A 26,685-nucleotide genomic window follows, 5' to 3' on the forward strand; every position below is an offset into this window, starting at 1 on the left:
TACACTGAATGAAGAATAACATAGTTAATGTTCTTGTTCTGTCAAAGCAACAGTAAAGTAGAAAGATGAAATATAACAAACACTAAAACCCGCCGTGGAAAACTGGGCAATTTTCTAGATTCTCAGGGTACATCATGAGATGCCGCGAAGGAACAAGTGGCAAAATATCATGGCAAGGCATACAAATGCATAAGAACAGAGGGTTAACAATGAACAGCATGACATTTTGTAAAGAGCATACTGCAATAGACAGACATTGCTACCAATCACAGCTTCGACGTGTCATTACTTGCTCAAAATAACAGTGTGACCTGAAAAAAGAAACAACGAAAACGACTTCAGCCGTTTGTATGCGTCTGCCAGTGCGAGGTAAGGAGGTGCATAGCGGCATGGAAAGACGTAATGCAAAGGGAAGGAAAGCGCAAGCACAGTGCGAGCTGTGCGAATGCAGGGTGGTGAGCACGCGAAGGTCCACTTAGATGAGCGCCGCCATGTTGGATTTGCAGAAAGGGTACGCATTTGTAACGCGTTAGTGCTTCTTTCAGTTGATACACTTCTCTCTTGTACGTGCCTGCACGCCTTACCCCTTCTTTGAGTTATAAATCCTTATCAACTAGCTCAGCTCTCTGCCGTACGCATTTGGTCCGGTCGGTTCATGATTACGAGCAGAAAACAAGAGTTAAGCCACTGGTCGAAGAGAAGAACGTAGACCTGTGGCGGTTTGCACGAGCAATTAATAACGAAAACAATAACAAATTTAGGAACGCGTTCCAAAATGTTCCGTAGACAACGACTAGTACGCACAAGAGCACTTTCTTAAATTCGTTATTATTTTTGTTATTGAATGTTCGTGCAAGCCGTCCCTGGTTGTGCGGCGACTCGTTTTTTTTTTTTAGCGCTAAGCTATTGAAGAACACCACACACATAGAAGGTGCGTGCCACTACTTCACGGGCTAGAAATGGATCACCCTTCACGAATACGCTATGTTTTTTTACGGCTACATCCACGAACGCTAAGATGTAATCGTCGCCCTTGGTAAGTCAATTCCAGCTGTAACCTAAGACGTGGGAGACAGAAAGTACTCCTTAGTTAAACGAGCAAGTTAGTAGGACCTTTGGCGATGCGACCGTATTACTACGATACTATCACATGCCTTACTGCGACTGAAGCGACAATATTGCGAAATGCAACAAATTAGGGCATTCACCTAAGATGCTGAACACTTCTTATCTGCAAAAAAGACTAGCCCGAAGTCACAATACGCCACAACTGCAGCTTGCGATGTGAATGCCTTTATTACGCGCTGAATGAATTCACCCTGACTTTCCATACTAAATATAGGCAGTATACGACATGCGTGAGGTAGCAGGTAGTTTGTGTAGGAAACATAGCAGGCAGAGTTCACCGTGCTCTCTGCTTTACAAATCCTGTTAACTGCGGAGTTTGGCTTGCACATTGCTTACCCAGATTTTACAAAATTTTTCGCGGCAGACAGGTTTATCTGCCTGCCTGCCTCTGCCTGGAGTCATCGCTCCGGAAGTCGTGTGTCCATGAGATGCAAGCAAGTTTTGACAACCAATTGGGCAGGCTCGTTGCAGCTGGCTTTCCTGAGTCGGTCTTGGTCCCTGTGGCAGAAACGCTTTTGAAGAAGTTGAAGGGTGGAGTAAGCAGGGTAGAGCCGAAGAAAAAAAAGTGGCCTATAGTGGTCCCATACATCCATAAAGTCACGCGCAGCCTGAAAAAGTGGCTAATCGGCATAATGTACCGGTGGTGTTCTCCGCTCTCCAAAAGCTTGCCGAGCTAAGCCGTCGCATAACTTGCGAAAGCCAAATGCCTGGCTGTCAGAAGAAGCATGGCCAGCGTTTCGTAAGGTCTGCCACAAACGTGGTATATGAAATTCCTCTGTCCTGCGGGAAATCCTACATTGGACAGACGGGGCGTTGTGTCAACGACCGACTTAGGGAACATGCAAAAGGTATAAAGAATAATGAAGGTGAGCGATTTGTGGATCACTGCAGGGCTTGCACTGATTGTTTTCCACGGTTCCGCGATGCGAGGATTTTGGGTAGAGGCAGGCATCAGACATCGCGTGAAACATTGGAAGCCTTCTACATCAAGAAAGGGGGTCCGAACTGTGTTAGTGATACGTCGGTTCTTCTTTACGATGCTGAGCTGAAGTTTCTATCGCGCCTACTCTGATAAAACCTTGTACTCCATGTTGCCTTGTACGCATGCGCGGTGTTTTGGAGGGCTATATATGTCTAGTGCTTTCACCCTTATTAAACAGTTGAAGTAGCGCCCGTGGTGTCGTCGTCTTTCTTTTTCTGTGTGTTGTTTTTTTGGCGCAAAACCTTTTCAGTATGCAAGATCACCAACTAGCCCAGAAGTTCAGTCTTCTAAAGACAGCTTCACTTTTATAGGAAAGGTACCAGGGCGTGCTAGACTGAATGTCAATTCGTTGATTGTGCGTTTTAAATAGCCATAATTTTTATCGTTTCATTTTGTTTTTCTCAATTTCATCCCCATTTCCGGATTACAGTGTGCATATCTATTTGCGCACAAGGTCACCTTCCTTATAAAATTGAACCTGTCGGCAATGAATAATCATAGTAGCAAGCGACGCTGTTGACACTAACCCCCGTATTCAGAAATGCAACTTAAGTCGAAACACATGCTTGACTTGATCCGAGTGACGCCTGTCGGGAACGCGCCGAACGAAACGCAGTGAGCCTCTTTGGGCACGTTAACGCCAGGCGTCATCTAAATCAAGTCAAGCATGTGCTTCGACTTAAGTTGCATTTCTGCATACGGGTTTACCGCCGTATTCAGAAATGCATCTTGACATGAAGCCCATGCTTGATATAAATGACGCCTGGTGCGAGCGCGCCCAAGACGCTCATTGCGTTTCTTTTGGTGCGTTCGCGACAGGCGTCATTGAAATCATGTCAAGCATGGGCTTCAAGCTAAGATGCATTTCTGAATACGGGGGTTAGTTACGAGAGCGAAGCGTCTGGTTAAAATAAGGACGTGTAGAAGTCTAATCCTGTGCTGAGCTCAGGAAATGGACTGGTTGGCTCCAATAGAAATGGACAAAACGAAAAGGAGGACCCGCCAAACGATGACATGAATCCAGACACACAGCATTTTATGTGTGCGGCGCATTCCGTTTTTTATGCGAAGCATATTACTAGAGCTCAACCCAGCTCCTCAGGCGCGGCGGTGTCGCCTTCAATACTACGTGACACCGTGACGTCACGACAGAGGAGAAACGGGGCTCCAACTTGCGCCGTCGCTCACGGCGTCACCCCCCGCATCGGACGCGGTGAGCGTCGAGCAAAGCAGCGTTCGGCGCGACAACGAAATGTGCGCCTGAGGAAGCGCCGCACGCCTGAGCCGACGCCGACGACACCGGCTTTTCTGCGACACGAGCTCCTTAACGCTGTCGCGTTAAAATAAAGGCTAGTATGCTTCGCATCCTGGGCTTAACCTTAGCTAAGCCACAGCCATTTTTTTTCATATTTTCCGTGATGTTTACAAACATACAGCTAAGCGGGTACGTCTTTGTTTCGATGGGTGCCCAATAGTGGCAGATAAGAAAAATCATCTACCATAGTTTTTCTTTGTCAAGCGACATGCCTTGCACCTAATAAAAATTCTAATACTTATTAGCACGTCATCTAATTCAACGTACACTAATCGTAAGTTATCGATGCCTATCAAGTCCTAAGATATGCTCCAGTATTACACGCGCAAGCAAGATATCCTGTGCCTTGCAGGTGTGTTCCCTGCCCAATAAATTTTACAGAGAATTTTACATCCTCCGCGGCAAAAAGAAACATTCATATTTGTTTATCCGAAAAAAAATAACTAAGCGCACACGAGCTCGATCGGAAGAGTGAGCCCCAGGCTTAGCGGCAAAAAGAATAGAAAAGAAAGAATAAAAGAACGAAAACCAGCAATCAAATAGTTATGTGGATACGGCTTTGGCTACGTGTTGGCCAACATGCACAATCTTGGTTCCAGACGATGATTCGCATTTTGCTGAGGACCGTTTAAAAGACGAAAGATGACCTGCTTTTTTTTTTCAAGAAAATGGGTATCGTTTTATGTTGTAGTTTATGCGGTGCATCCCATACTATGCGCAAGGGTTGATGGCGCGGACATCCACCTCTTCTTGAAATGGTTCAATTGTGGTGCAGAACACCTTAGCAGGAAGTATATAGCTCGCGTTATCGCGACGGGCCCGACCGGACATTCCAGGAGGACGCTGAATGTTTGTAATCTGGTGTAGCTAGTAGCCGACCACTTTTGCAAACGACATATTTTTGCTGTCTTCTGAATTTCTTGCCTTCGTCTTCCTTGCTTGCTTGCTAGTTCTCCCTCTATGGTGCGTATCCGCTGCGGGGGATTGGGGAAGGAGCCGGTGATTTAGCGCAGGAGGGTAGCTAAAACATGAGAGAGCATATATCAGGCTGAAGTAGACACTAGAAACATTCATGTGGACAAAGTAATGTTAGAAAATTTATTTCTCCAAACAAAAGTATGAATTACGAAAACATAGCAAATTTTAAGGTAATAAATTGCACAAATATTCAACTCGCCATTTTGTAATATATAAATAAATAAATCAGGAAATTAGCGATATATTCTTCTTTGCACTAAAGGGATTCGCACATTTTGGTGCCGTCGTTTCTTTGGTTAAAACCCTTTGCTGACACCTGAAATGGCAGAATCTTTTCGGTGTTTAGAAAAATGGCTCACTGTCATAATTGATTCTTATTAAACTATTGTGCGCACAAAGATGCGTAAGCTTAATAACCGTGACAAAGGTTGGTTTCTCCGGCACATGTGGCTGTGCAGTATTGCGAGTGGTTTGTTTGTTTTCTTGCCATCCTGTTTTTTTTTCTGATTGTGGAAGCATATATATATATATATATATATATATATATATATATATGTCGCTGTCACAATAAAAGCCAGTTGAAGTTTGCGCAAGGTTGTGTGTCCCTTGTTCGTTCGACATCCTGTCCTTGTGTGCGCAATAGTTTAATAATAATCATGTACAACCAACTCGCCCAAAACGTAACGCTTTTGTCATAATTAACTTTCGAAACAATCTTTTTCTGGCTCGTAAACTAACGCCAGGGTAATAAAGATGTACCAAATCCTGTGATTTCGAGTTCCCACCGCGGGAGTAGCCTTTTTTTCTTTTCTTCAGGGCCATGTGTTTCTCCAGAATTGGTGACCTCTGGAGCACTGTCGTTTTCAACGTTTCAGCGCTTTCAGTTCCGTGAATTTAAGCCACTGTTTGCTCTAAATATGTTTATTGAGCCACATGCTCTCCTTCTCAACTCTTTGCCCTCAAGCAACCCACTGACGCGCACAATCTTTATCGTCATTTTCTTTTCCCTCTGCGCACAACTAATTCCACACATCTTAACAAAAAAGTGCACGAAAAAGACGTAGACGAGAAAGAGAGAGATGACAAAGACGGGCGCTACTCGAAACTAACAGTTTATTTCTAAAGAAGCAGAATAAGAAGAAAATTATGCCGAAAGGAGCTATGCTTGTTCTGTTTTATTGGAAATAAACAGTTAGTTGCAAATAGCGCCCGTGTTTGTCGCTTCTCTTTTTCGTCTACGTCTCTTTCGCGCACTTATTCGTTAACATTGAACCACACCAACTCGCCCAACTCTCAGTTTTCATAATTCCGCACACTCCTGCACTTCATTCACCCCACCATCACTGAAATAGACAGAATATTTGCGCGTCCAATTCTTCTGCGGGAAGTTCTGCCCCTGTACAAGTGACCATCATCATGAACTTCGTGCTACCAGCCTAAGAAGAAGAAGAAGAAGAAGAAGAAGAAGGGGGAAATTGGAAGGTCCTTGCAGTGCTGGCGGTGGTAGGTGGGGTGGGTTCGGGACGACTACTGTGCGCACTTTTAGCTGGTGAAGCTGCGGTTTTTCGAGGCTGAAGATGGAGGGCAACAGTAGCGCAGAAGGCGCAAGCCCTTACTTCACCGAGCGGGAGTGGGCCAAACTTCCCGAGTACTCCAAAGTTCGCTATGGCAACATCAAGCAAAACTACGACAAGATGGTCGAACTGGGTGAGTTAGTTTCCAGCTGTAATCTTGAACTTAGGAGAGACGTGGAGCACATTTTTGTGACACGCGTAAGTGTTGGAGACTTTTACCTTTCGCACAAGAAAATTCTGTAATTCTCGTATGTCTTGCGGTGAGTAAAGTGATTGAGGCGGTAATCTTGTAAAGCGCAATAAATTACGGCTTTGTTAAAAAAATTACAGGGGTGTGCCGGTAGGTTTTGGTCGCTTCATGCCCCTTGTCGAACTGCCATCATACGGCCCTGTTGATCACATATCCTTCCTCACATTGCCTCTGGCCATGGGGAAACAACAAGACAAAATGTTCCCCAATAATGCCACAAATTAAAAAAAGGGCAATTCGCTGTTAAACCTTCTTTTCATTACAAAGTGTTCTGATGTTCAAACAGTAGCAATAGATAGAAAGTAATGCATTAAGGGACGAGACAGGGAACGTGAATGCTTTAAAATATTTCGTTCTTTTATTCTACAACCACAGGTCTTCAGCCACCAGTTCCCGAGTTTCTGAATGGCAAGCCTGCAGCTCGTAATGTTCCAGCAAAGTCAAAAGCCAGTAAGTAAACAGATGAAGGAATTACGGAAAGATAATTTCTTCTTGGAATTGGCGAGGTTAAATTTGCATTCCCAGTAGAGGACAGCCGGCCTTCAACCTTAAAACTTGGAAACATTGTCATGCAGTTATTAGTTTTTGACAATGCCGTTCCATTTTATGTATATTTTTTAAGAGCAATGGTTTACGTAAAAGCTGGCATATGTATTTTTGTACATATTCAAGCAGTATATACATCGTATATACAGAAAATCTGCCACGGCTTTTTTAGGAAGAGTACAACCTCAGCAATAACTAGATTTTGCAAATTCGGTTAGCAGAACTCAGTTTAACGAGTAACTTTAAAGTTCAGCTTTATTTGCAAAACACTCCGATATTTTTTCCTGCTGTCGTCGTCGCATGTCTCCGCTATACATGTATGCATGTGTAGAGTCTGCTACCGATAAAGGAAGTGCGCTCCAGAGAATTCAGTCACATGATGCAAAGCTCGGTTGTCTGTTACACCACAAGATGGCGCTGCCGTCCGATTATCCCCAAGGTCCATGAGATGAAACCAGGTTGTTTTTCTTTATTTAGGGATCTTATGCACCCCGAGCTGTGGAGCCTACCATTCACCGGCATTTGGCCGCGCACCTCTTTCCGCGCGACGCGCGAGTTGGCCGATTAGCAGCGCCGACTCCTCTGCTTCTACGTGAGGGAACAGCTGCGCCGACGCTAACCGATGCATGTTACACCGCGTCCATGGCCTCTGCGTTGGGTTGTCGTTGGCGACACACGCCGCCTGCAGTTAAGCCGACACTGTTTCTGGCGCTGTCCACAAACGCTTTCGTTTGCCTACTTCTACGCGTCCGATGTGGACGCAGGCGCTGTCTCTCGGAGATAATGTATCACCGGAAGGGATCCCTCAATAACAGAAGAAAAATTGGCAGTGGCTTAGCTCGGCTATGCCAGGATATACGTAGCGAAATCTAAGGCATAGCATGGTTAGCCTTGGTTAAACTTTATTGCCAGTCCAGGTGTGTCTGGTTGTCTAGCTATGTTGCGGCGTTTAGCCAGTCGTTCGGCGCACTGTTCGCCTGTTTTGCTGTTGTTGTTGATGTCCTGAGTGGCCGTGGCACATACCTACAGTGGGGTATTGGCCATGAGTAGGGTGGTTAAATAATGTGCAAAAAATAATAAGGAAGTTATCGATTTGAACATTGGAGTTCCTGGGCGATTCGTTTCCTCTTTATCTAGTTCCGCTGGCGATTCCCAGCCTCCTCTTGCTTATCAGAATTGTAACCGTCCATACGCGAGCTCTCCTTTTTAATAGTCCGGCATGTTATCAGGCATGCGAGGCAGCTGGCGAAGCGATCGTTGGCGAGTGCAACGATGAGGAACGCATTGTGACGTCATACCAAACGGCGGGCCGAAAAGGCGCAGCGCTGCGCAGCGGCGGAACAACTGTGGCTCGGTGTTACTAGTGGCGCATGCGCAGTATTAACTAGGGAGCGAGCGAGAGAGAAATATCCGTGGTGAGACGCGCGTTATGACGTCATGTGCCTCCTCGGAGCATCGCAACAGCGAAAACGCAAGTTCGCGACCAGTAAAGCTTTCGCTTTAAAACCAAATGCGGCTGTGTAGCAGTAAGAGCAGCCTTGGGAGCTTCACTGTAACCAGGCGTTTCAGAACGCTGCCATAAGGTCCCTAGACAAACTTGTTTTATCGAGGGATCTAACGCTGGCCTGATGAGCAGCGTCACGAGCTGCGTTGAGGGAATTGCGCCTCGTTGCTGCGCGAGGTGCGACGCGAAAGAAATGACCTTGGCCGACTTTGAAGGGCGGATTTACGGAACACTTGTCTTAGCTGCTGCTGCGCGCACCTACCGGCTTCGGTGGCCGCTGCTGCTTCCTGGGTGACTGGTGCCGTAGGACGGCGGTGGCATGCGGCGTTCACACTACACGCTGCTACTTCTCGATGTCTTGGGCAACGCGTACCGCTATGTAGTCTGAACCATTTAGATCGTCGGTGGCCGCAACCTGGGCAGTTGCGAAATGTGGCCTTCCACGCCAGTAGACCGTGGACGAAGTAAGGGAGAGGAAAAACGCACCAAAGTGAGCGAAGAGGAGGGCAACGAAACCCACCATCGCCCCCAACTCTCCCAATACACGGCGGCCGGAGCAAACAACATTACCCGCAAAAATTTAATTGCAAACCTACATAGCCTAGCCCCCAGCAAAAATTGAAGGACCGCTAAGTGGCGTTCAATTGGACATTAATGCTTTTCCATTCATAACTCGTAAGAAGTGCTTAGGTGTCCTCGAATTTTAGTTATTCATGGCATCTTTAAATGGACGATCTGGATACGTCTGACGTGTGTTTATTAGATATGTTTGCGCACGTATGGCAGAACTCTGGATACTTCACTTATTATTATTATTATTATTATTATTATTATTATTATTATTATTATTATTATTATTATTATTATTATTATTATTATTATTATTTTCCTTGGTGTGAAACGACGTACTAAGAATCTGAAGGCCTCCTCCCTATCACTTGGTAAAAATGGCTTTTATTAGTTGGTTGGTTTATCAATTACTTGTTTGCCACTAGCGAACTTGCCCTAACAAAAATGGCCACGGTTGCAACAGAAGCTCAGGTAGCGCTAAGAAAACGTGTTTTACACAAGTTTGGACTGCACTTGCAGTGTGCAGTTTGAATGTCGACACCTTAATTAGAATTCTAGCAGAGGTACGCCATCTTGGTAAGGGCGGCAGACAAGGTCTACAGAGAAACGCACTTGCGTTTTGGAGGTTGCCTAGCCATTCTAGAGGGCCACATGCCAAAATTGTTTCTTCCACGATCCTCTTATGAATGAGCTTATAGACGAATACGCAAAATGTAAGTATTCGGTACAGAGCTTTGTACGCATTATTGTTTTTAACGCAGGTGGCTCAAGTGGCCACAAAGCAAAGCGCACGGCCTGTGACTCGCAGCCCGAATCACCAAAACCAAAAGCTCCAGTTAGGCGCGCGACATGGACGCAGGCGACAAAGAACGCCTCGGTACAGGATGGTAAGCAATCAGTTTGCAATAATGTGTTATTCATTTAAGTTCGCTGTATTTGTTTATGTTGCGGCCCCATAGGATGCTAAACAAACCACGTAAAGCGTACGCTTACACATCACCTGTGTTCAAATGCGAAACTTTTCTTTTTACCTCTAAACAACCCAATACACGCTAGAATATATGTAAGTAGATGTGCCCATATATCTCTTTGACTGCAGTCGTGAGTTGAGAGCCTTGTTGAGAAAGATTAGGCAATTATGGCCTGAACTGAAGCACGTGCCTTTTCTAGAGTGTTATGAATAGGTTCTCAAGACATCCAAGAGTTAATAGTTTTTATAGTCTTTTCACACCTAAGCATCAAATAATTGCACCGTGTCTCGATGAAACCTCGTTTTTAGTTTTCTTTGCAAGGCTACAATGCTATTCTTTCCCACGAAAAAGAATACTTAGCGTGGCACTGAACTTGAAAAAAGAACACTAGGGACAATAACCTTTATTAATGTTACTAATAAATATCGTTTATACAAATACGGCTTTCAAGAATGCATCAACTCAATGAAATACCTGGGAGTGTTTTGTGACAATGATCTGAAGCGGCACCATAACTTGATAGACATCTGCACCAGAATCAGGAGCGGCACGGGCTTCCTGTTCTACCGATATAAATCTGTTCTAGCGAAGGCTGTGAAAATAACAATCGTCAGGTACGCATTTACCGTGCTTTTTCTTTTATTCAGCTGGTTGGCAAAGCCGATTGATGACATTCGGATAAAATGCCGAAGTGCATAGCTTAGCATTCGGCGTACGCTAACAAAGCGCACTTTTTGCTTCGGAATGGTAAGGCTCACTTAAATTGTTATTTATTCAAACAGGTTTGTAACGGCCTTTCTAGAATTCCTAGTTTGAACCCGAGCATGTTTATCCTAAAACAAATTGCATGGTAACTCATTTTATAACCAGATATTGGGGAAAAAAAACAAGAAAGTGGGGCGATTCCTCGTATTTGCTTTTGCTGCAAGTCCGCAGCTTAGTGTAAAGTATGTGCGCGGGGTCTTGTGAAAAGTAATGCTCGTTGTTATTATTGTTCTTACTTCCACATTTGCGCATGTGTTTGGCAGTTGGATTTCTGCTATTCTTTATGTTGTGTGGGTACTATTCCGTGGAGAGAGATGTCCAGCTATTCTTGTTGCTATTTCTTCGCAGGCCGATTATGCCTGACCCAGACAGGAGAGCTCCTTTAGTGGTTTTGACAGGCCTGGTATATGTTATGCACCACATTGCGATATGGCTATACGCTAATAATAATATTGATGATTGAGCTTTTCGAAGTACATTTTTATAGACTTGACCGAGTACTTCATAATCGTCACTTTGCGTTACGTACTGCAGATGCACAAACGGGCGGCTCGGGCAGTCCTCGCTACTCGAAGCGAAACCGGAAGGAAGTCAATTACACTGAAAATGAAGAAGCATCGGAAGACGAGAGTCCACGTAAGTAAAGATAACAGCTTGCAAAGTTTCGCACTTGCCCCTGAGGAGTGAAAGGGAAGTTTGAATTTTGTATTCGGAGCATTAGAGTTCAGACCACTGCTGTCAAAAAACGTACCGGACAATGTTGCTTACAAGTGTACGTACAGGGACTTGAAAGAAAATCGGGCAACATGGTTACTGCTTACAGTCACAATAATTTTTGATTTCTCATTGGTGATGCACTAAGCTGAAAAATGCGGTATATTACAAAGCCAATAAGAAAGGGCAAGCGTCATTTCAAAGAGAGAACACGCTTCATAAAAATATATATCTATATGGGAGGAATGGATTGGGAGCCCTACCTGCCTACGAATTCTCCCATTCGAAGCTTATGAAGTGATGAATAGTTTCTTTGTGCCTCACGAATGCTTTAAACAAGAGCAGCGTCCACTGCTTGCAGAGTAGTTTTGATGCGCCAGTAGCCAGACTAACCTCCGCAGGGCACTCGGCCTCCCTATTAAAGGTTCTTGCTTAAACATTTTTCATAAAAATGAAGAAAAAAGAAACGTGGGAACCATCGGTAACTGAAAGCCGAAGGAGTCCGAGGCAATGCCATAATCGCATGTCCTGCCTCAGAAACTGAAGTGCGTGGTGACAAGAAATGGCATAACTCCGGTGCTCTCCGTGCCACGTAATGTAGCCAGGTTATGCGAACGTGTCTAAGTGGAAAAAGAAGAGAACAGCACTCCTGACGAAAGGAACAGCTCTGCTTTGAGAAAAATACGCTTGTGGGGTAGTTTATATCATTCGCCTGTGGTGTGGCCACTGATACGTTGGCAAGACATGGCGCTTTATCAACGAGTGGCTGTGTGAGCAGCGAAATATGTTTCCAGCGGCTGGAGGAAGGCAATGCTCCGCTACATTGCAAGATTTACGCGTGGCTTCAGCGGTGACTTTATTCATGCGTCAATCGTGAATGTGGAGCAGATTAGAGAGATAGCATCAAGATGAGGAAATCGGGCATGGACTTGTGCTTAAGCGAACTGTCTGTCTAGCCTGCTGATAAGCAGTTAAGATGTTTAAACCAAAGACTAAAAGTACGACGCTAATTACGGGTTCAATATTGCTCAATTTTTGTGTACTTTCTTGACTTTCTTTCTGTTCGTGCGCGGCAGCGATTTGTGAGGTTGCTCTTACAACAAAAACTTAGTTGCAAGCCCGGCTTTGTCAGGTCTTCTTCCCTTTAGTTATTCAAATCATCTTACCAGTTCCTGTCTGATAACATGGCGAGTTGCGGAGCAACAGTATGAAAGTTGTGACAAGTAATAGTCGCTTTTGTATTTGCGAAAATTCTTGCCGATACAGCTTCAACCGCTTTGTCGTCACAGGTGGCGAAAATAAATTGTGAAATGTCTTCGAAATACCTTGAGTTAACATAAAAATATACTGTGCAGTGTTATTATGCTAAGTTACCAAGTAATGCCACATCATCCTGTCTGTGCTTATGCCAATGAAAGCTTTTTTTTTCAGCGACAAGGATCATGGGGAGATTGTTACTTTGTCCACACTCATGAATATGCCGCTTTCAACACGTAACAGAAATAATTAGGCACAGAACAGCTTTCCACATTAGTAGCATACTAGCTGGCAATAGGAAGCGCGTTGAAAATACATTCGTGTTTCTAACAGGTGTCCAGGTCCGTAGAGGTATTAACAGTATTATCATTCACGATTTGCAGCTAGTAAAGCCAGCACGTCCAGCAAAACGCCCCAACCGACTCGAAGACTTCCTGTAAAGCACTCGGAAAGCGAAGCGACCGGCACCAAACAGTACAAGTGTAAGTCTAAGCTGGTCTTAATATGAATAATAATATATCTAACATCATTAACTGGGTGACCTGACTCCGATGCAAAATTCTGCATGATCCAAAGAAGAAAACAAGAACACAATGAAAACAAATTTTCTGTGCGTGGGGATACGTGACATTTCTGCTTCCGGTGTATTTCGTCTTCCTGTTTTTTCGGCGCCATTTAGAAACCTCTAGCTCAGCGAGTACGTGTGACCTTTAAATGGATATCAAGAATTGTTAGCTAAAGAAAAATGCAGTAGACCGAACGTTGTGTGGATATCTGTGTAAGCGATAGCTTTGCAAGCGCGTCACATTAACGCTGTGATGTGGTAACGCACACATGGACGCATAAATTACGTAAACTAATATACATGTTTATTGTTTTTCACAATAGTTTTCACTGAATATCTATGCTTCTTTTTTATTGCGTTAGAGTTTTTCCTGGTATTTCTTTTTTACGGCGCTGTTAATGTTACATGCAAATCCAACGCGTATCTTGCGATAAATGTGATGGGATGCTTTGCTTATGGTGATGCCTATTTGATGCTATAGGAAGACTGTTTCGGGATGGGTTGGTTTGAGGAGTTTTATGCAGAATATGTGGTGGGAACATGCCCACTGTGGAGGAATTGCCGAGTAGCGGCGGGCACCCACTCGTACATAACGGTCTTCAGAAGAGTATAGGCTTGGGCTAGTTGGCAGTACATAGTTACGCTGGAAGCATAGCGCGGCAAGGACGATCGACGAAGACTAGACAGGAGAAGCACTATTCCTGTCCTGTATGGTCTGGCTTGTGCTGCCTAGTCTTTGTCGATCGTCTTTCCTGCGCTATGCTTCCCGTGGTACATAACAAGCGGCAATGTGTAAAAAAGCAAAGTAAATAGAAGAATTCGGTTAATTCAATGCGTCATTTTATTACCAGATGAATGTGGTTTGGATATGTCTATTTACCTTGAAATGTCTAAGCTTCTCGCTTCCGAACGTCTAAAGCAGGTCAGTAAGTGATTTTAGCACTTGTTTGTTGCGAACTTCCATGAGAGCAAAAGCATGCCTAATGCCTTCAAATTGATATTGCAGGCCGCGATGGCTGCTCTCGAGACCAACCTAGTCAATGCCCAGTGCATGGACCATCGTTTTGCGTCAAGGGGGTAAGCGAAGCTAACTTTCGTTCATTAAATTCAAGTTTAGCTGAAAATTCGGTTTGTGTGCTCTCCATTATTGCAGACAAGCAAACACACCCTAATTGCACTCATATTTGTCCCACAAATAAAACACAGCGGTAATAAATATAACGTAATGAACACATGCTCCTTGGGTTACCGCCTCTTTCTTCAAGTTGTAAACGCTAAAAGGTCAAGCGTGTACAAACGACATTGGCTGCTGTGTACACTGCCAGTTTGCGTCAGTTCTCCAGACGTCCGTGGGTTAGGGACATGTTGCCCGCAGATAACACCAATGCTTGTGCAGCGTTTGTCGTCGCAAAGTCTTCTTGCATCCTAGGTGCATCGATGGACAGAACGTTATTCGCTCCGGTTGGCCGGATGCCTTTGTCTTGCACTTGCGTTTGTACCGAGCATCGTTGGAAGTCGCCAACTAGTTCAGTCAGTGATGCTTCTGTGCAAGAACCGGTGTGCGTTTCTAATCAGTTGAAGAAGTGTCGCACACTTTTACAACTTCAACAATCGTGTGTTTTTTTTCTGTAGATCCTTATTCTATCAGACTGTTCGATTTTTCGTGGGTATTAGTATAGGTGCAGCACTTGTGTAGAGCGTAAATGTGAACCAGACGCTTTGTGTGCCAGGTGCCCCTCGAAGACTTCGAGCGAGCCAAGAAGAGTCTGCCCGAAGGCCTCGCTGTGCTTCGTTCCAAGATTTGGGGCGTGCAGCTTGGAGTCTACACGGTGGTGCCGCTGGCAGCGGGCCATTGCTTCGGTCCCTACGCCCGCTCCATTGGGACGGATAGTGAGGACGATGAAGCCATAGACCAGGTATGTTCAGTGCGCGTCAAAACTACGGATTCGCTGCAGAATTAATGTACTTGCGCTGAAAATAAACAATGCGCGAGGTTAAGGCGTGCGGTAGGAATTTGCTCTGGGGAAATAGTAAAGTCCTCGTAGAATGACAAACGCCGCACTAAAACGCGGCTTTGCCTTGTGTATTCGAAGAAAAAAACGACGGGAGAAACGTCAGATTTTGGAAGCGGGAGCGAATGCCGGCACTTATTTCGCACTTCTGCACGTTCTTCCTCTGAAGCACAGACGTATTACACATACGAGGCTTCTCAGAGTGCTGAGAACGACTGGTTAGCTGCGAGCTATAAAGCGTGAGTAGAAATCATGACAGCTCATTGCCTAAATTTCCCTGTGGTAGGCATGTACAATGTTGTGTAGCAATCACATGCAACACATATGATAAATGTTTAATGAAAGTACGTCTGCTAAAAGAGTTATTACAAGGCATGCCGGCGAATGGCAGCAGTCACAAGCGTTCTGCCAATACGAGCAACCACAAGCTAATACCGGGCGATAGTGCTCAAGCGCAGGGTACTCTTCTTCGTTACACCTAATTCATTATATATGGCACAGTATCTATGACCTTCTGCTAATGAACATAAATTTGCGGGCTCAACTCCCGCCATAGCAGCCACATACCGACCTGCCTGAATGCAACACAGCCGCCTATTTTACTTACGGAGCGAAATGCAACTGGGAAACGCTGTTGTACAAGACAGCTTATGTGAGCCTACCACCACCACGGAATGCCACGGCATGTGACAACGAATCTGCTCACTTAAGAAAGTGCTGACTCTGATCTCAGTGTGCGAAACCAAATTATGCCAATGGTACCCGAACAAGACACTTGATATCGAAGTGTTGAGATTAGTTAGTTCTGAACTGATGTGTCTCATTTCAAGAGAACGGTGCTCAAATTTATGTTCACTTGAACGAAACCGTCTGGTAGAGATCACTCCCGAAACTCCCATACGACATCTGTCACGGCACCTGTGTTGTCTCGGGGCTTTATATACTGCGTAATTTTTTACTTTTTTCATTACTTCTTTTATTTAGGCTAATTCGCTCAGAAAAAATGAAGTACTGAACTAGCCATGAGGTTGTTTAGGCGGTAAGGCGTTAAGTCCGGAGAAAAAATAGGCTTGTAAGAGAAAGAAACTTGTTTGTGAGTGTTTCACAAGTATTTCTGAGGCCCGCCAGTTTTTTAAAAAATATACAAAGGGAATTCAGGAAAATATTTCCACTGAGTGGCGAAATTGAATATTTAGCTGCGTATTCTAACATATTCTAACATATACGTGTATTGCACTAACGTGCAGTAGAAAGAAATGTGCTGATCAAGCCCGGCAGAAAAGTCACTGCGCAGCCGCTTTTCTAAGTTTAGTTAGTTCATTCTGATATCACAATGCTTTGTCGCCATGGAACATAGGCCGTCGTTTCTCAGTCATCACCGACTGTCATTGCGTTTGTTGATTGGTGGGCCTATGTGACCCCTCTCGCCGACTTGCCTGATGGGCCCTGCGCTTAACGGAGTTTGACTTTGCAGTAGGCTACAAAAGCGGCAACCGCCACGCGGACGATGACTGCCTATCGCGTCTAGCTCTATCTATGACTGACTGCGCTGCTGGCAACCTTGATCAATATGTCGGCGCTAACAACGCCCCGTTGCCCGATCTCGCCACATTCCGGAAAGTACAACATGACCACCGTGCTTTAGATTTTCTGTTGACCCTCGCAAATGAGTACGCCAACCCAAGATGTTTTGTGATCCAAGATGACATCCTCTACAAGAAAAAAAAATGGCTGTGGTTTAGCTAAGGCTAAGCCCAGGATGCGAAGCATACTAGCCTTTATTATAGTTGTTGAACCACTGTTTAGCCTCGTGAACTGCTGTTGCTTGGCTATATTTGGTTCGGCTAGACGAAGAAACAACTCATGCGTTACTCTGCTTCGCCTTCAAGAGTGGAACGCGACAGCGTTCCCGTCGACCCGCCAAGGGGTGTAAGACAATGGGCTACGGCGCAGCGACTATGCGCCCCGCATTGGACGCGGTGAGCGTCGAGCAACGCAGCGTTTGGCGCGGCAACGAAATGTGCGCCTGAGCAAGCGACGCACGAGAACAGCTCTTTTCTAAGGCAACACCGCATTCACTAGAGGCGCTTTTGTACCGCTTTGAAGCATCGTACTCGTGGCTCAGTGGTAGCGTCTCCGTCTCACACTGCGGAAACCCTGCTTCGATTCCCACCCAGCTCATCTTGCAAGAGTTGAGCCAAAGCCACCTAGAAATTTGTTGTCGCGCCGAACGCTGCGTTGCTCGACGCTCACCGCGTCCGATCCAAGCCACCTAGAAAATGTCTAGCAGAGGCAAGCACAGCTGCTTATATACCGCCGCGACGCCGCGAGCGACGGCGCGAGTTGGAGCCCCGTTTCTCGTCTGTCGTGACGTCACAGTGTCACGTGGTGTGACATGGGGTCAAAGGTCATTGAAGGCAACACCGCCGCGCCTGAGGAGCTGGGTTGTGCTCTCGTAATATGCTTCGCGTAAAATTTTGCAGGTCAAGGAGCCCGCCCGCTGGTAGTCGTTTTACGCACTCTACGTTCCCACGTTAGATTGCGACCACATGGGCTTTGCCAGAACGTTTCACTGCATCCAGCGAACGTTCTACTGGCCCAAGGTGTGACATGACACGGAAAAATACGGGTCGGTTCGCGCACAATTCCAGCGTCACAAGTGTCCCACCACTACGCCACCCGGACTTGTTCATGCTGTAGCACCTCCGAACTGTTTCTTCGAGGCTGTTGGTGTCGATCTCCTCAGCCCATTCTCGCGATCAAAGGATGCCAATGAATGGGTAGTCATCTCCATCTGACGCGCTACGCAGAAACTTCGGCACTACCTGCAGCAATCAGTTTATGCTTCGCTTTGTTATTCTACACCACGGTCCTCTACAAGTCATCACCAATGACGTCGGGCGGCAGTTCGTCGCAGACGTCGTTGAGACGATCGTGGGACTGTCTGCCTGGCAGTTCCGCCATGCCACTCAGTATCACCCGCAGACCAATGGACTCACAGAGCGCACGAACAAGTCCCTTGCAACCATGTTATTCGTTTATGTCGATTCCAAGCACAAAAAACTGGGAGGAAGTACTACCTTATGTCACTTACGCTTACAACACCGCGAAGCACGAGACCACAGGGTACCCTCCATTTTATCTGCTCTACGCTCACTCCCCTCGCGACTGTCTCGACACAATTCTTCCTTTTACTCCAGACGTAGAGATTTACGTTGCATAGACATTGTCCCGAGCAGAAGAAGCCCGTTGCATCGTACGCCTCTGAACTCTGGAATCTAAACAGCGTCCAAAGATCCGTTATGACGCCCGTCATGGGTCTGTGTCTTATAATAAAGGTGACCTTGTGTGATTTTGGACACCCGTCCGCAAACGTGGTCTGTGTCGGAAGTTCTTGGCCTACTACACCGGTCCATTCGTCATTGTCGGCCACTTCACTGACGTTACGTATGTAACCTCCCGCGTCACAAGCAGTTGTCGCCGTTGTAGAAAGACACAGCTGACACTTGTAGCGCACCTTAACCCATTTTACATTCTATCTTCTGAATGACTCGCTCAGTGGGCATCGTCTGCGAACGGGGTCGGTAAACGTGCGAGCGGAGTTTGGATGACTAGAACAAAGCTGTGCTGGCTCGCATGCGGCGTTGTGAAGTGCTGTCGCTGCGCGATAGCTTTGCAGTCATCATCATCATCATCATCATCATCCTGGTATACGCCCACTGCAGGGCAAAGGCCTCTCCCATACTTCTCCAACTACCCCGGTCATGTACTAATTGTGGCCATGTCATCCCTGCAAACTTAATCTCATCTGTCCACCTAACTTTCTACTGCCCCCGGTTACGCTTCCCTTCCCTTGGAATCCAGCGTTCTAGCATTAAGCGTTGCCAGGTTCAGATTCCAATGGCGGCCTGTCCGGATCCAGGGATTCTTGGCACCCTCTGCTGTGTCACAGGTCTGACCGCCGCCATGGTCAGTTGCTTGGCAGCTGCTGGGGACTGAGGGCTGGGGTTTGATTGTTGAATTCATATGGGCGGTTGTGGTCAAGTACTGCACCAGGATCGCCAATCCTGCTCTGGTGAGGGAGTGCGTTACCGGTTCTGATCATGAGGATCAGGCCGCACTCCAGGCCTGTTTATGCAATTTTATCAACACGCGGATTCTTTCTTTAATTTTTTTCTAATCCGGTGGAAAATTGTGCGGCACCGAGATTTGAACCACGGTCCTCTTGCACGCGAGGTGGATGCTCTACCTCTACGCCACCGCTGTACTTTCCCTTGTTCACCGACATTGTTCACCTTCTAAATAAACACGATCCATTATCACAATATCGTAAACCATTTGGCTGACCACAGATAAACATACCTAACGCACTCACTTCACGGCGGCGACGCTTGATGTCGTGAGCGTGGCCAGAAAAAAATTCGTGAAAGGAACTAGACTGCATAGACGACTCATAGATTATGCGTCTCTGCGATAGCAATACGGTACGTCGTTCGACTGTTCCAATGGTAATCGCATTGACATGGACGTTCATCTTAAAGTTGGTTCTGCCCTAATGTTTTTGATGACGGTTGCAAATGGGGAGTGACTTTACAGATGTCAGGACAACTTGCCTAAACGTGCGCCACGTTCGCGAGACCACTGAAGCTTTCCGTTCAGTCGCAATGGTTGGAAAAATTTTGTTCGATAGAACCCAAAACTACGGAAGTGCATCCTCGCACGACCAACTTATGCAACAACTACTTGAAGCATGTCTAAGAAACCTACGAATGAGCAAAGGAGCACTCAGTGACTCTTGACACACCACGAACAAAGGTGGACGAAGCAGTACAGATTTTCGAGCGAGCGAGGGCAACTCGTACCCTCAGATTAACAAGACCTGAAGATAAAAACCGGTACCTGAAAAACCGATAGTAACAACTAGAGTTGTTGCTCTGTAGCGGTGCCGTTCGTATCGCAAGCACGAGTGCATCATTTGTGGGTTTGATTCAGGCGCAGCAACTGCACTCCGGTGACAGACTCAGGACAAACATTAAGGAACCCCACGTGGTCCACCTAAGTCCACAGCTTCCAAATCCCTCCTCCCGCGTTACTACGAGGTCCATCATAGACCATTGTGCGAATTTGGGGCATTAAACTGCGCGATACTGCTTAGACTGCTTGTTTGGCATCCAATGAAAATTGGTTCAAACGAAATGAAAGCGCAGTTGAGGGTAGGAAAACGGTTAAATGGAGCAATTAGGTTATGACTATTCAAGGAATAGGACGAGCGTATAATCCAAGCCAGTGGTAACACTTGATCGCTTTCCGAAGAATTTGTGTGCATAAGACATAAAAAGAGGCGGAGGGTTACGAATTTTGAACGCTATATAGCGGTAATGTGTGTCTCACCTGCCAGTGTAATTCTTCAGGTATTGGGAAAACCAACTGAAACAACATTGCAATGCTTCATAATATTCGTCGTCGTCTCGTCAAGCAAACGTACCCTCCTTCATTTAGCTTTTTTGAAGCTGATTTTGCCGGAAACACTGGCGTGCGCATCACGTGGTTTAGACTTCTGCTGGGGTATGTGTTTCGCTTTTGGGTTTCTTTGTTAGAGAGCACGATTAGGAAATTCGAAAACATTAAAGCGCTGTGGGTATGTTTGCCAGGCCCATTTGGAAGGTATGCACTTGTTGAACCGTGAATGACGAGTCCCTGAGCTAGCTACTTGTTTCATTCGTAGAAACACCTGTTTATTCGAAATATTACAAGTTATTAGGAAAGTAGGAATTTCGGTATCTAAGTCAAACCACAGAAGTGTGTGTGCTCAAAATGGATGACGTACGTACGTTTGTAAAATGCCATACTTGCACGCAAAATCTTTCCCCCTAAAAATGCTGCCTATTTGAATCGGCCGTCAAGTAAGCAAAGCACTAGTGTGAAAAATGATGTTTACTTTTTTACCAAGCCTGCAAACCATTGCTCTAATACATTCAGGCTAAACTGAGAAATTTCTGCATGTTCTTCTGAGATACCGAGACAGTTAAGGAAGAGAATACGTGTTCAAAGCTGCTTTTATGATATACTGATAAGGTATAACCGTATAAAAATGTATGTTTTTGTTTAAATGCGATGCTCACATGCCACCGGCAGCACCTCTATGTACGTAAACATAGTATGCGCGTCCTGAATATTTCTATGGTAAATACTTTCTTTTGCCGGCGTTGCACAGCGAGTTTTCACGTCATCTCTCGGTATTTATACGCACTTCATGGTTGCTTTCACCGTACGGCACCGGAGGATGGTCTAGACGAATTATCCGTAAGCATTCGGGAAACTTGGGGACAGGTATACAATGAAACTACTTCCATACAGTTGCGCCTAATTTATTACTAAATAACGCAATTTCAATAATGACAGGCGATGTAGAGCACAAGGATTCTTAAGAGGCAGAATGGAGCAACAATTGTTTCAGCGGAGCGCTCCCCTTATCGTGCCTTTTATCTCAGCAGAAACATCTTACCTTAAATGACGAACGAGGTTTCTTTCATTGTGCAGGAATTGGGCGAGCGGGAAACTCCGCAGCCTGATGAGAACAGCCCTCGAGTAGCAATGTGGATCCGCTACGTTAACTGCGCTCCCATCGAGTCCCGGCGTAATCTCGTTGTGCTGGAAAAAGCAGGGTACCTCTACTACCAGACGTGCCAGCCCCTGGAACCAGCCGAGGAGCTCTTGTTATGGTGCGGCGTGCCACCACCAATTCGGCAATTCGGGCAAGGTAATAATGCAGCCGATGGCTTCACTCGCAGTAAGTGGTGGTTTATTTGTAAGATGTGGCAGTAAGTGGCTGTGGACTAAACGACTAGTTTGTTGTTGAGAATCAATGAGGTCACTGACTGTAGTAACGAGAAAAGGCTGTTACAAGATACGTACGGATCTTTCGTTCACTATCTAGAAGAGTTACCTACAAATAATCTTATCTAATGATATTGATCTACAAGGTTGATCTACGCACAAGTTTACCAGCATGGTCTATGAGACTGTGAACACTACATTTGGACGGGTCTCAAAACGGTCCACCAATATTGGGGACAAGCAGTTCTTGAGAATCTCGAAACGCTATTTTGAAATTTTCGCAGTTATTTGCTGCATTGTAAGCGATGATGCTACCTGACACGACGCTAACCCACTCTCGACGATGCCAAGTTTGTGCGACTGACACGGAAGTGGCAGTCAGCAGAGAGCAAGCTGGGTGTGAGAGTAAGGGAATGAGAGAAAATGCAACAGAAAAGGACTCAGAGCAGTGAAGTATTCACACCTATATACGGTAGTAACAGTGTCTTGGAAAAAGAAATGCCCGCTTGTACTGTCAAAACAGTCACTCCGTCCGACGGAATCACATTGAAGAACAATAAATTGGCGTTTTGAAAAAAAAACAGCACCTCAAAAGTACGTTTGTTTGTCACTGAAAAACAATAGACTACGTACATTATACGTTGAAAAGATAAAAAATGATTGCTCTTCCATTTAGTTAGTCTTCGTTGATGTCTCTGTGAATGGGGCTTCCGCAGAGAGATCACCGCTCAAGTGAGCATATCAGGATAATAGCCAGGTTTGGCATTCTATTTGGATAAACATTTATTGCGCACAAAATTATGCACTCTTGGAAAGGCCCATTCGTCCGAATAATTAGACGTGTGCGGAAGGTAAATAACCACGATAACATAACGTATAGAGCATGCACTTAATGACATCACACTGCGGACCACTTGAATTGCAGAAGGAGCGAATATAAATTATGGGGATCAATATATTATTTTGCCTAAGTCAGGATTAGAGTCGCGATTCTCGATGCATTTTCTTTGGTGTGTGTGAATTAGGAGTTGTAGCTAAATATCTATATATTAAAACGTGCCATTATAATAATCCAATTCGGCATGTGATACATTTGCTCTACTGGCCACTCCATTGCAATCTATTTCCGGTGCAACTATTTTACAGATACATTGAGGGACGTCAAAACCGTAGTTCTAATATCACCGTCTTTATGAAATTTTCGCCATTAACCTAAAAAGCATGCCCCTTTAGCGGACCAATTTCAGAAGCAACAAAACAGGCCACTTTAGCGTAGCAAAGGTCGTGTCTATTCACAATGCGCACAGTAACGGCCTTCATTACAACAGCAGAGATTACATCTCTCTCGTGGTATGGTTTCTCGCTGACCACTTAAGCATAACTCGCTGACTGTTGGTTAAGTCAGATACTACTCTTGGCCAGAGTGGTAATAATTGCTCTTTTCTAATGGTATATCTAACTGATAAAGGCGTCCAGCTCCTTACCAACCTAACCGTTAGCTTCAGTCACTCCTCCAAATGTAGTTGAACAAACGTTAGGCAGGTCATATAGTGCAAAAAACTATTGGCTTCCAAAGCAGTGCCACGTTTCTTGCGTATAGACAATGAACGGCAGCTGATAATCATCCGTTGGTCAAGTATTCAAGCATTGATTGACGGACTGAACGGAACGCAAGTGTTATGCATTTCGTACAGCCATCATGAAAAACTAAATAATATGGAGGTAAATTGCGATAAGTACGCAGTGTTTTATTTTTTTGCGTTATGTCCTACAAATGGCATAGTTACATGCAATACTCGCAACATGACGCTGGAAGTACTCATTACGGAAGTTGCCGCTGAAAAAAATATTGCCAATGACTTTTACCTTGTTTAACAACGGTAAAGATAATTGAAAATCCCCCAGAGACCTAGCATGTGAGAACAAATGTTTCACAAAATGTTAACGTGCGGCACGGTGGTTACATGTCTCTTAAACTTCATGCCAGTTATAATTATTGCTGCACGGTGCTTTTTTCGCCAAGACACACTGACTAAAATAAACGCGCTTTCCGGGATACCACAGGAGCTCAGGGACAAGCTCCTTGTTGTACACGAGCAGTAAAAGATAGTGTTCCTTGGCTTCAAATGACCCTATTTTGCTGAATGTATAATAGGTGGGGATTGGCGGCAATAAAGAACAACGTTGCTCGATAAAAAAAAAAAGGTTATGAGATATCTCAAAAACCACGCAATAAGACTGCTCAGATGAACCTGTGCGAGCTCTGCCGAGGTGAAGTGGTCTCACGCAAGTGAACTTTTGACGGAAAAACGCCAACAGCAGCAGCAGCTACTGAGGCGGTGGCGCTCCCCCACCCAGTAAATTCATTATTAGCTCTGCCACTCTCAGTAGGCAAGTATGACAGCACAGTCGGTAATGTCGAGGGCCTCAGCTCAAAATACAATGCCATTCATTGCGCTGTTTCTCGGTCGTCTGAAACTAGAGTGAGGCGTCATCGTTCCATCCCAGTGCTCCGACACACCTAACGTTGCCGAAATTATTGAAGAGTGGACACTGGGCCAATCGAGTCTTCATCTAGGTTCTAGTAGTTAAAAATTATGCGTAATTCATTTATTTTTCAACGAACTTCCTTGTTCTCGGCTTGTAGACTGCGTGTTATTACGGAGGTGTTCTCCATTTTCTTTTCTACTTTCTTAGCTCTAATCTGAGATCGAACATTCGAGGGCTAAGCCTTGAGCCGTGCGAATTATTTCACTTGCACTTTAATCCTTTTGTGGCAAGGTATATCGCACATTCGAAGACGAGGGTCAAGTGCGCTGGCTCATTGTGGCTTTCTGCGGATGTTCTTTGTTTCAAGGTCCTCAGGGAGCGGTGCCAAGTTGGAGGGCAGTATTTAACTGCGTCACCTGCGGCTACACTTGCTCATCGAAGTGGCAGTTGGACAGGCACCGTGATACGACGCACCCTCCGACACAGTAAGATATACAGATGGACACCCGATGCAAAATGAAATGTTCGCTAGCATTTAGAAGTCACTGACATCGGGGAAGGGATACGATCTGAATTTGATGGCGTCTAGAATCGGTGACTACGGGATAAGGCATTGCCCTCCTGGGATGCGTTTGGGAGAAACGGTCACTAGGAAAGCCTGAGTTGAATCGCGACCCTATTCAAGGCTACAAGTGCTGCGAATGCGGCGGGGATCCCCCCCTTTCTAAAGCTTTGTACGCTCTAGTTGAACGACACCCCGTGTTTATCGTTTGTTTCTCGTCTCCGCAGGTACGATGATAGGGACGATAAAAGCGGCAAAGCTGAGAAATCCTTCTCGTGCGACGTCTGTTGCAAAGGGTTCACTACACGAGCGGGGCTCGACCGCCACATTGTAACCCACGTGACAAGGAAGCCCTTTAAGTGCGAAGAGTGCAGCGAACGGTTCAGTCAGGCAGTCTTCCTGACGCGCCACCGGAAGATTCACACGGGCGAGCTGATGTACAAGTGCTCCGAGTGCGGCCGGCAGTTCAGCATGGTCTCGCACTTCAAGAGCCACGTCCTCTCCCACTCGGCGTTGAAGTCGTACTCCTGCCGAGTCTGCAAGAGAGCTTTCACCAGAAAGTGCCACTGCATTAGGCACGAGCTGACAATGCACGGCAAAAGATGAGATTAGTGTCTTGTACTGCGGCAGGTGTAAATCCAAAGCGCCAAGGAAGTCCATCGCGAATAGTAATCTCTAGAATAGACGTACGAAACGCTGCACAGCGGACGCTTTGTGACTCGACCGGAATTGCAGACGATCCAAATTGGAAACATGAATAAACGAAGCACTTATGTCGGTGCTTTTTTCTAGCATCCTAATATGCCTTGTGCCTTGGAAATATGAATCACACGGTGCGGTTACATGGTGGCGAGTGACGAAATTGGCTGGGTAGCACAAGCTGCTGCTTTCCGCATTGAATTGCGCGGTGACCACACTGTAAAACGAGTCTCGCATTCACAGTTTCGGGTGTGAAGGGCAGAGAATAGCTCACGTCTGATCTTGTCGAGAAGGCGCCTGGTTCATCACTTAACCAGGCAATAAAATCGAGCAAAACTGCAGTCGAGCCTAAAACAGCCTGTAGTGGCGTTTCTTCTTGTTTTGCTTAAAAATAATCGCAGTTTCAGCTGAAACGCAAAACACAGATAGCGATAACAAATTATGAGACACCCATGCACAGAAAGGTAAGTCGTTTTATCTGCTGCATAAAATGGCGTAAACATTCGCTTACATACTAAATTAACAAGCATGATGTGATGAAGAGCGGCAGCGACAGCGATAGACTTTCCCTTCGTGGTGCTGCTCACTTCAACTTGAACTAGGACGTGAGCCAGTGGTCTTTATATAGTTGCATGGGGTCCCTTAATCTCATTGTGTAGCTGCCTGTTGAGGCTGCCAACATCTAAAGAAAGACGTCTACGTTTCGACGGCTGATAGCTGCCGAGCTTATAAAACGTACCAGCGCAGAAGTAGAGGAACTCCAGATAAAGTTGTGCGAGCTTTGCTGCTCTCCTGCGCATCAGATGAGCTTAAACACGAGTGTGTTTTGGCTTCTGCTTTAACAGAATCGCAGCCACCGAGAGCATGATGATTTCTCATGGCCAAGCTTGCTCACAGCACCAATAGAGTACAGCCACAGAGAAGTTGGTTGCGGGTGAAGATTCGATTGCTTGAGAGCATCCCGTC

At 45.6% G+C, this 26,685-nt stretch overlaps 2 protein-coding genes across 2 annotated transcripts in view; one reads left to right on the forward strand and one right to left on the reverse strand.

The window, feature by feature from the left end:
• The window catches only part of LOC135907631 (monocarboxylate transporter 5-like), a 116,749-nt gene that overhangs the window by 78,835 nt on the left and 11,229 nt on the right, over positions 1-26,685 (reverse strand). The window lies entirely within an intron of this gene.
• On the forward strand, positions 5,857-25,820 carry LOC135907677 (histone-lysine N-methyltransferase PRDM9-like). The gene is made up of 10 exons (XM_065439376.2): positions 5,857-6,110; positions 6,603-6,677; positions 9,609-9,734; positions 11,118-11,219; positions 12,938-13,036; positions 14,126-14,196; positions 14,850-15,035; positions 21,672-21,891; positions 24,826-24,943; positions 25,248-25,820. The coding sequence occupies exons 1-10, from the start codon at positions 5,981-5,983 to the stop codon at positions 25,624-25,626; spliced, it is 1,506 nt and encodes a 501-aa protein (XP_065295448.2). The 5' UTR covers positions 5,857-5,980; the 3' UTR covers positions 25,627-25,820.

This window comes from Dermacentor albipictus, chromosome 10, assembly GCF_038994185.2.
Source record: "Dermacentor albipictus isolate Rhodes 1998 colony chromosome 10, USDA_Dalb.pri_finalv2, whole genome shotgun sequence".
In the NCBI taxonomy this organism is placed as follows: domain Eukaryota; kingdom Metazoa; phylum Arthropoda; class Arachnida; order Ixodida; family Ixodidae; genus Dermacentor; species Dermacentor albipictus.

Excerpts from the sequence above, each read along its gene's own strand:
- LOC135907677 (XM_065439376.2), top strand. The coding sequence starts at position 5,981 with ATGGAGGGCAACAGTAGCGCAGAAGGCGCAAGCCCTTACTTCACCGAG. Across the intron at positions 15,036-21,671 it reads ACGATGAAGCCATAGACCAG|GAATTGGGCGAGCGGGAAAC; the intron begins GTATGTTCAGTG and ends TTCATTGTGCAG. Across the intron at positions 24,944-25,247 it reads ACGACGCACCCTCCGACACA|GTACGATGATAGGGACGATA; the intron begins GTAAGATATACA and ends TCGTCTCCGCAG.